Source organism: Hyla sarda, chromosome 2, assembly GCF_029499605.1.
Source record: "Hyla sarda isolate aHylSar1 chromosome 2, aHylSar1.hap1, whole genome shotgun sequence".
NCBI lineage: Eukaryota > Metazoa > Chordata > Amphibia > Anura > Hylidae > Hyla > Hyla sarda.
The window spans coordinates 322,281,367-322,291,210 of NC_079190.1; the positions used below are offsets into that span (position 1 = coordinate 322,281,367).

General features: G+C 42.1%; 1 protein-coding gene across 8 annotated transcripts in view; it reads left to right on the forward strand.

The window, feature by feature from the left end:
• The window catches only part of ZC3H11A (zinc finger CCCH-type containing 11A), an 87,855-nt gene that overhangs the window by 21,983 nt on the left and 56,028 nt on the right, over window positions 1–9,844 (forward strand). For all 8 annotated transcript variants that reach the window (XM_056557837.1, XM_056557845.1, XM_056557839.1 and 5 more), the window contains 2 exons: window positions 1,783–1,907; window positions 4,248–4,367. In XM_056557837.1, the coding sequence (XP_056413812.1) occupies window positions 1,854–1,907; window positions 4,248–4,367 (174 nt within the window). In that variant the 5' untranslated portion in view covers window positions 1,783–1,853. The remainder of the gene's footprint in view (window positions 1–1,782; window positions 1,908–4,247; window positions 4,368–9,844) is intronic.

The following is a 9,844-nucleotide window of genomic DNA, read 5'->3' on the forward strand; positions in this document are numbered from 1 at the left end:
GTTGTAATAGAATTACAGACATTTACAAAGTATGGATATTACATGTTGGTTAACAACTTTTCATGAATTAATTGTGTTTTATTTAAGAAGAGTTCTACTTTCTTCACTCATCAGACTTTTATCCTCCTCTTTGTTCCTTTTTAAGAAAGCTTGTCAATATTTTTCAATGGGGCCTGAGATTTGGGCAGCATAAAACAAGGACCCTTATTACAAATATTTGTCTCACTCTGCAGCATTTCAGAGAACTAAATTAGTTTAAAAACTGCCTGAGAACTGGGCTTGGAGTCACTTGGGTGGTCCCAGCCACTCATCAAGGCTTAATTGATAGGAATCTTCCTAGAGCTGGGCGGTATGACCAAAAATGTGTATCACAGTATTTTTGTAAGTTATGGAGGTTCCACGGTATTTAACGGTATTTCTCGCCCCCCCCCCCCCCCCCCCCCCAAATCATGTGACCCGTGGGCGCTACTTCTCTAACCGGTGATAGGCTGACTGCTCTGTGATGTTCCCATCCCTAGCGTGAGGCCGTTACCGGAGCGATGATGGGGGAAAGTAGAAAGGTGAGTTAAAGTTTATTTTGTTTATTTTTGCAGCCCGGGCACAAGGAATATGTAGTACAGTACAGATTTCCAGCGCCAGCTGCCCACAACTCACAGGAAGACGAGGCGACATCTGATTAGTTCCCCGATGTGGGGGACAGTGCTGCGCTGGGCTGATAAACGGGGGGGGGGGGGGGGAGAAGCGGAACAGCGCCCGTGGGTCACATATGATTGGTTCCCCAATGTGGGGACAGCACGCTGCGGCTCATAATTATGTAATTCAAGGGGGGGGAGGGCCTCAACCGGTATTGCGGTATGGGAAAAATTCATATCGTGAGGGCAAAAAATTTCGGTATTCGGTATGAACCGGTATACCGCCCAGCACTAAATCTTCCCTATTTTTGTATAGGAATCAATCCTAGCAGGGTGAGGAGAAGATGCCAAGGGCCACTCTAGTGCTCAAAGCTTTGTGTCTACACTGTTTTTAAAGTGATTCATGGACATAATTAATAAGGGAGTCTCTCCCTTTTTCATGCTGCCTTTTGTTTACCAAAGTTGCCTAGCAAGAATTTAACCTCTTAAGGACCAAGGGTGTACCTATACGCCCTGGTCCCACTCGGCAGCAAAGACCTACGGTTAATGCCAGACATCGGCGAGCAGGCCGATACCCAGCATTACCCCATTTAGACACTGCAAATTTGATTGCGGCATCTAAATGCTGGATTTAACATTGCCGGTCAGCTCATGATGCTGTTCGGGACATCTGCAGCGAAAACACGAAGTCCTAATCAGCTTAGAGGATGGTAGAGGGCCCTTGCCTGCCTCCTTGCCATCCGATCAGTTCTCTGATGCTCAAGGCAGCCTCTGCAGGCTAGAGCAGCAAAGCGCAGATAACACAGATCAATGTTGAGCCAAAGCAATTGCAATATTGCATGGTATAGTTCCCTCTATGGGGACTAGATAAAAAATGTATAAAGTTAAGAAAAAACGGTTGACGGCATACACGTAAAAAAAATACCAAAGTCCAGAGTAAATCGCTGTAAACACTCACTTCTCCCTGCTCCTTCTAATGATCGTGGGAGTCTTGGCACTGAGACCCTGACCAATCAAAACTATCAACATGTCTCTGTGAATGACTGCTGCCTTTTCTTCCAAGAAATTTGCCCTGTGTAAATATATTTGTATAGTCTGGTGCATTAGTTGTATTGACTCCAATTTTTTTTTTCTGTTGAATCTTCTTCAGGAATTCCATATACTTGTCTATGTCTATAAAAATTGAAAACCAGCAGAACATCTACAGTTGTGTGAACTCCGATGTCTAACCAAGGAGATGACTGTTATTTCTATTTCTACTCTACCTGCACCAAGGTGACAAATCTTTACAATCCCAACTACAGCTGCTCTTCTACCCACTGCATGTATTTAAAAAAAACAAAAAAACAAAAGTGGTCTAACTAGTAAAGATATAATTGGCTAAAACTGTGATCTGTTCTGTTAACCAAGAAATTTGGGGAGAGGAATGGGCTGTTAAAGGGGGTACTGCACATAAGATGTCTGATCGCGGGGGTCCCGCAAACTCTCCTCCAGCCCCCACTTGTCATCAGCTGCATGGAGCCAAGATCACTCCGTGCCTGATCACTCATGATACAGGGGCCGGAGTATTGTGACGTCACAGCTCTGCCCCCTCTTGATGTCACGCCCATCCCCTCAATGCATTTCTAAGGGCGGAGTACACCTTTAATAATTCACACATGCCCACCATTACAACACCATAAGATATATGTAAAAATACATGTTGTGTGCTGTACTACTGGTTTTAGACAGTCCAGGGAATATTATTTTACAGAAAACTACATGGAGTTACTGCTTGTGGTTTTTTATTTTATGATTATAAATGGTGGCCTAATAATCCATTCCTTATAGGCAGATTAAAGGGGAACTCCGATGGAGGACAATTGTTTTGAAATGAACTGGTGCCAAAAAGTTATACATATTTGTAAATTACTTCTATTTCCAAGTCTGAAGCCTTCCAGTACTTGTCAGACTGGAAAGAACTACACGTTTCTCTGGAGCATACAGCAGCCGATAACAGTGCTCTCTGCTGACACCTTTGTCCGGGTCAGGAACTGTCCAAAGTAGAAGCAAATCCCCCATAAAAAACCTCTCCTGCTCTGTACAGTTCCTGATACGGACAAAGGTGTCAGCAAAAGAGCACTGTGGTCAGACTGTAAATAACTGCAACTTTTCTGTAGTATATCTGTAGTAATAGAAGCAATTTACAAATCTGTTTCTGGCACCAGTTGATTTGAAATGTTTTTTTTTCCTCCAAAGTACCCCTTTTAAAGTGTACCTGTACCCATCCCCCCAAAAAAAAACATAATTAAAAATAGTGTCCCTCTCTTCTCCTCACTGTGATGCTGACTCCTCCTCCCTCCCTCACTCTGCTCTGACTCACAAAGGGTCGGAGCAAGCACAGCGGCTCTGAACCCACCTGCAGCCCTGACAATCACTCATGGTGTCGGTGTCCATCCTGTGTCGATAACCACTGGACACTTCAGGACTGGTATGTGTCACAGGAGGCAGGGAGACCCCTAGTGTCCATTTTTTTGACTGTCTTTTTCAGTATGAAATACTGAAAGTTTTCTGATAAAAGCAATTGCAAAACCTATTGGAGGAAATTTATCAAAACCTGTCCGGAGGAAAAGTTGCTGAGTTGCCCATAGCAACGAGTCAGATCGCTTCTTCCATTTTTGAAGTTCTCTAAGAAATGAAAGAAGCGATCTGATTGGTTGCTATGAGCAAATCAGCAACTTTTCCTCGGGACAGGTTTTAATAAATCTCCCCCATTGTTTTTGCATGCTTTATAACATATCAAAAGTTATTTGATCTGACAGTGCTCATTTAAGCACAGATGTATAATATGAAGCGGTATGGGTGTTTTAAGGGGTTTTCTCACCTCAACAATCTGCTTTTTCTGGCCACCTTCAATCTGTTTGAGGTAGCCGGCAAAGCCGAAAGTATCTGAAGTGGGAAAGTTAAACAACTTGCATAACTCACATTGACTTTATGGCCGGGTTCAGATGGCAGAATGTCTGTGCAGAATCCACATGAATCTTTCGCCTGGACGTTCTGCAGCATCATAGATTTTAATTGAGATTCTGCTGCTCTGTTCATACAGCAGTGGAAATCCTGATTCCTGTGTCTGCTAAAACATTGAACATTCCGAGCGGTCCTAGCGCCGGCATGTTCTGTAGCACTCCGCTGTCTGTTGAATGTCAACATGGAAATTATTCATGCGGATGTTCCACCATGTGAACATAGTCTAAGGAGAGTTGTGCAAACACCGTAGCTCTGCTGGCTTCCTGGTTTACATTACACTTTTTGTGATATCCACTACTGTTGAGTGCTGCAGAGATATTCCCTACAAGGGAAGGAAGGAATGAGCAGCAATGTGAGGAGAAGGCAAACTTGCTGAATGAATGTAGTTGCAAAAATAAAACTTTATATTCCCAACAAGTTTAACTACATAAGTTGAGATTGAATTACCCCTATGATGGCACAAATGTAGTTTATAAACAATAGCCCAGATCATATGTATGTTGGAATGTTTTTATGTGGGTGTGTATTTTACTTCTTATATATAATGTACTTTTCACTTCATCATAGGGTCAGTCAGTTCATAGATACACAAATTGTTCTTTTCCACAGGGGGACAGTTGTGCTTTCAGACATTGTGAAGCTGCCTTAGGAAATGAAACAGTTTGCACATTATGGCAGGAAGGTCGATGTTTTCGCCAGATCTGCAAGTTTCGTCATATGGAAATTGATGTAAGTGCTAAAAATGTACAACTAAGGCCAAAATATGGATTATTTTGCGGTTACTAAAAATATTACTTCTGTATTTTTTCTCCCTTCCTATGAGTAACTTACCCTTTGGGTTTATTATAGAAATATTTGCATTTCTTACTGCACCATGTAAGTCAACAGTGGTCTCCAACCAGTGGCTTTGGAGCTACCCTCAGCTTGCAAGCTTCTGCTACCTGACCCTTGGTATAATATTAGTACCAAATCGCAGGCTATCGTCACACGGCAGAATTTCTGAGCGAAATTCTGTGGGAATATTCCGCTCGGAAATTCTGCTGCAGCCATTGATTTTGATTTCCACATAATTTCAGTCATATGAACCACACTTCACACTGATTTATTTACCAACAATTGTTTTCTATTGACAGTCGTGTAGTAGTTACTATTAGTAAACTTAAGTGTCTCACAAGGTACAAAAGTTTTGGGATCTCTGGTCTTCAAGATAACGCATTTGGTGAATACTAAATAGGATGCTCTGCTCAAAGAATTAGTTCAAAGTTCTGTCCTCAGTCTTCTGCATCATTGTGGCCCTTCCTGGGCCTCACTTTCCCCGCCTCCCTCCACCATAATACTTTTTTCCATTGCGAATCTCTGCCATGAGGCTTCCCCACAGAGCCTGTGCTCCCGCTGGGTCTGCCCGATTTTGGGCATGCAATGACTACCCCCATTTTTGGCCTCACGGCACCCCTACTTTCTCCCTGCCCATCCTGCATCTGGTGTTGGGTGAATTCCTGCTGTGTTCTGTGATTAAGCAGCTGGGTGTTGCAGCCTCTCTTTCTGGTCTTCCCTGCTCCCTGTGTGTGTGCATTGCCCTCTAGGGGCTGATACCTTGCCACTCTTTGCTTTTAAAAAACATTATTTTTTTTTAATTAAAATTGATGTAAACAAAAAGGTCAAGTCCTAAATTTAGTGCCCAAGACACACAAACTCACACACCAAATATGTGTACAATAAAAAACACTCTTAGGCTACTTTCACACTGTGAAAGGTGCACCGTTAGGGCTGTCCCCCTCCCCCCCCTCCACTTTGACCACCCTTAACGTCCGTTATTGTAAAGGAGCCTAACAGGAGTCATAATGGGCAAAGATGATCCCATTTACTTGAATGGGATTCCTTTAATTTCCGTTATAACTCGCGTTATTGCGACCGAAGATAGCTGGAGAAAGACGTGTCATGCACAGATTTTTCTCTCGCCATCTTCCTAACGGATGTCACCTACCGGGCAAAAGCAGTAGTGTGAGCCTAACTACTTAGATCAGCTCAGTATGTGTCATTAACAGGCACATCTAGGAAAAACCATAGGGGGACATTTATCTTCCTTTTTACACAACTTGTTGGTGTAAATTTGTTGCAAATTTGTCGCACTTGTGTAAAAAGTGTGACTTTTTGCTAAAGTGATTTTGAGTAAACACTTTTTCACTTTGCAAGGAGTAAGATTTATGAAGTGATTTAGTGGGTTTCCCCCCCCCCCCCCCCCGATTTGTCGCACACCCCTCAATTACACCTCAAACATACACCCACCCAGACCTGGTTTACAAAACATGTTGTAGACAGCAGTTTCCAAAAGTGGCAGAAAAGTCACACAGTGTAAGGTCTCGGAAAAGTTTAAGAAAAGAAATCCTACAAGGTGGTGGTCTGAAGTGAAATTTCACAAAAAATGTACTGGCCCCATATTTATCACATGCCCTGCACCATTAAATACATTTTTATGCATGTACACTCCAACTGCACCATTAAAACCTGTGCATAACATCAGTGCACCTACATTGTTTTTAAAATAAATGGCTTACTATGTCTTCAGACCTTATTAAATTTACGAGGGCATTTCCTACAAATGTAAAGTGCTTGGTATAATGATACATATTTATTAACCCCTTAAGGACACAGGCTTTTTTCATTTTTCCACTTTCATTTTTTCCACTTTCACTTCGAAAAATCATAATGCTTTCAAATTTATCACCTACAGACCCATATGAGGGCTTGTTTTTTGTGCCACCAATTTTAATTTGTAATGACATCACTAGAGATGAGTGAACTTACAGTAAATTCGATTCGTCAAAAACTTCTCGGCTCGGCAGTTGATGACTTATCCTGCGTAAATTAGTTCAGCCTTCAGGTGCTCCGGTGGGCTGGAAAAGGTGGATACATTCCTAGGAAAGAGTCTCCTAAGACTGTATCCACCTTTTTCAGCCCACCGGAGCACCGGAAAGCTGAACTAATTTATGCAGGAAAAGTCATCAACTGCCGAGCCGAGAAGTTTGTGACGAATCGAATTGACTAAGTTCGCTCATCTCTAGACATCACTCATTTCACCACAAAATCTATGGTGAAATGAAAAATAAAATCTTAGTGGGGAAAAATTGAAGACAAAATGCCATTTTGTAACTTGGCGCCTTCCGATTCGTTTCAGAAAAAATTACACCTTATCTTTATTCTGTAGGTCCATACGATTAAAATGCTGCCTAACTTATATAGGTTTTATTTTGTTTTACTTCTTTTAAAAAATTACTATTTGTACGAAAATTAGCGTGTTTAAAAATGTCCTAACACCTATTTATTTTTCCGTATATGAAGCTGTAGGAGGGCAAATTTTTTGCACTGTGTTCTGAAGTTTTTATCGGTACTGTTTTTGTTTTGAAGGGACTTTTTGATAGCTTTTTTATAAAACATTTTTTAGGGTATACAAAGTGACCAAAAATACACAATTTTGGACTTTGGAATTTTTTTTGTGTACGCCATTGACCATGCGGTTTAATTAACACTATATCTTTATAGTTCGGACATTTACGTACGCGGCGATAACACACGTTTGTTTATTTTCGTTTACATATATATTTTTTATGGGAAAAGGGGGTTGATTCAAATTTTTTGTTATTTTTTTACACTTTTTTTTTTGTTACACTTTTTTTTTTTTTTTTTTAGCCACCATAGGGGACTATTACATGCGATAATTAGATTGCATACACTGTTCAATGCTATGCCATAGCGTAGCATTGATCACTGTTATCTGTGCTCAATTGCTCCAGCCTGCAGAGCCTGGCTGGAGCGTCCAGGGACAGAACAGATGGCGAGGAGGCAGGTAAGTGCCTTCCCATCATCCTCTCAGCTGATCGGGATATCGTGATGATCTCTCTCGCCTCCCCTGAGCTGCTGGGAGTCTTTGGGATTTTAGACACCTCAATCAACTGTGATCGTGGCCTCTAAAGCGTTAATGCCGGGCATCGGCCCGATCACCGGTGACCCAATAAGCAAATCTGTAGAGTAAGGATTAGTGGGAATTCTAAGTGATCATGCTACTGTGCAATCTTCTTCAAAAAAGAGAGACCTCTGTGCAACCTCAAATCGCATGAATGTTTCCGCATGTCCTTTTTAATATGCCCAAAATATGACAAAGATTTTGTCCATGTGACGGACAATAAATGCAGGGTTCATTCTGTGTTTTTTACTTTCATATGTTAACAGGCTTCAATTGCATTCAAAATAGGATTTTTCAAATCCATATAGAAGGTGCCATCCTAAAAACTTAAATTTTCATGGGGAAAAGGGTCTGCTCTCACTGTAGGAAATATAGTGACTATGATAGCAACCGATTCATTGATCTGTTTATCAATATGCAAAAGATGAAGATGGCACTCACTTGTCCACAGAAACATCAATTTATAAAAACAGTCGGGTCAACAATACACGTAATGGCCAACGGCTGTTTCAAGCCATTCTCAACGCTTCCTCAAGAAGCCATTACCTGTATTGCTGACCTGACTGTTTTAATAAATGGATGTTTCTGTGGACAAGTGAGTGCCATCTTCATCTTTTGCATATTGATACGGACTTGTCTATTCTGATTGAGCACCACGGAGACAGCAGAGTGGGCAGTGAATTGAGGTCTACAGTCATTCATAACTGCAGTCGCCGACCTATCTTTGTTCTATATGGACGCTATTGATCTGTTTATTGTCCCAAAAACAGCATAGAAATCTCAAAATTTCAACCCCTTGCAGTAACTGGGTCTTGTAGTTATTGTATTCCTCGAACAAATACCGGAAAGAGACCCAGTCACAGCAAGTGGTCAAAACACTGACATTTTCTGTATCATTTTGCCACAATTTTGCTACAATAGTTGAATTGGATGCTGTTACTAGGACTGTATGGGAGTGAAGGCAATCTCATATGGAGCCATGCATGTATCCTCTTCTCAAATTTTCAAAAAGTAAATCTGTGGGAGTCCTGTAGAATTTCTGCTGGAGAATTATAAAAAAAAATTAAAAATAAAGTGTCCTTAGCATGCCTTTAAAGCATAGCTGCAATCATAAATTGACAATAGGATATCTGTTTACATTTCCCAGCAACTTTGAAGCCTGAGACTTGCCCAAGATTACAGTAGATCAGATACAAATTTGACTGAAATCCCATAGACCTGCATAGGACTTCAGACAAATCCATATCCTAAGCCACTGATTTGCCAGAGATCCTGCCTACGGAACATAATTGCAGTTATGCTTTTAATCTGCATAGCATCTGAATGTAAAATCCCATTTCAATGTATGCAGCCTAAACTCAGTCCCACCAAATAAACTTCCTTTATAAAAAAAAAAAAAAAGGGCAATTGTGTGAGATCATTTGTTGTACTTTCTCGGTCGCTCTTCATTGGGGGACACCTTGTTGATGGGTATATGCTCTTGCCACTAGGAGGCGCTGACACTAGGAAAAAAAGTTGGCTCCTTCCTGGCAGGATATACCCGCCCACTGGAAATGAAGTAACCAGTTTTAGCTAGTGTCAGCAGGAGGCAAAACACAGGTCTGGGAGCTCCCCAGACCTGGTCTTTTTTCCCTTTTGTTTTTTTTCCTAGTTTCAGTCTAAAGTTTAGTTTTTCTCTCCTTTTGTTGTTTTTTCTAGCGTGGGGCGACTGGAGCATCACACTGCCTGATTCCCCTACATGCAAGCTAGGGGCACGGTGCATTGCTGGAAGGGCCGTTAACCACTGGCGTTAACCAAACAACCAGTGCCTGGCGATGTATCCTAGGTCCGGGTTCCCCATTTGCCCCTGTTTGCCAGACTGGCCCAAGGCAGGTGGCTTAAGGCAGATGGTCCTAGCTGGTCGAAGTCTTCGAGAGTGAGTATGTGGTGACTGAGGTGAGTATACAACATCCCCCCCACCCCCCCTCGGCGAATGAGCATATTGTGTCCCTATTTCTGGGGCTGGTTTTGGGGTCAGGCGGTGAGGGGTTAACCCTCGCTCTCTTATTCATGCAGCTTCGACTGCATCTTCTATCTGGTGAGGAGTTACTAGGGAGCTGTGCCATCCTTTTCCCGGCAGATAAACAATACAACAAAGGCCTCCGCTCGATTCCCCCTTACCACTGCTCTAGTGCTCCGACCAGGGAGGTGGCGTTCCTCTCCACGTGCAGCATACAAACAATAGATGAAGTCCGGCACAATAGAG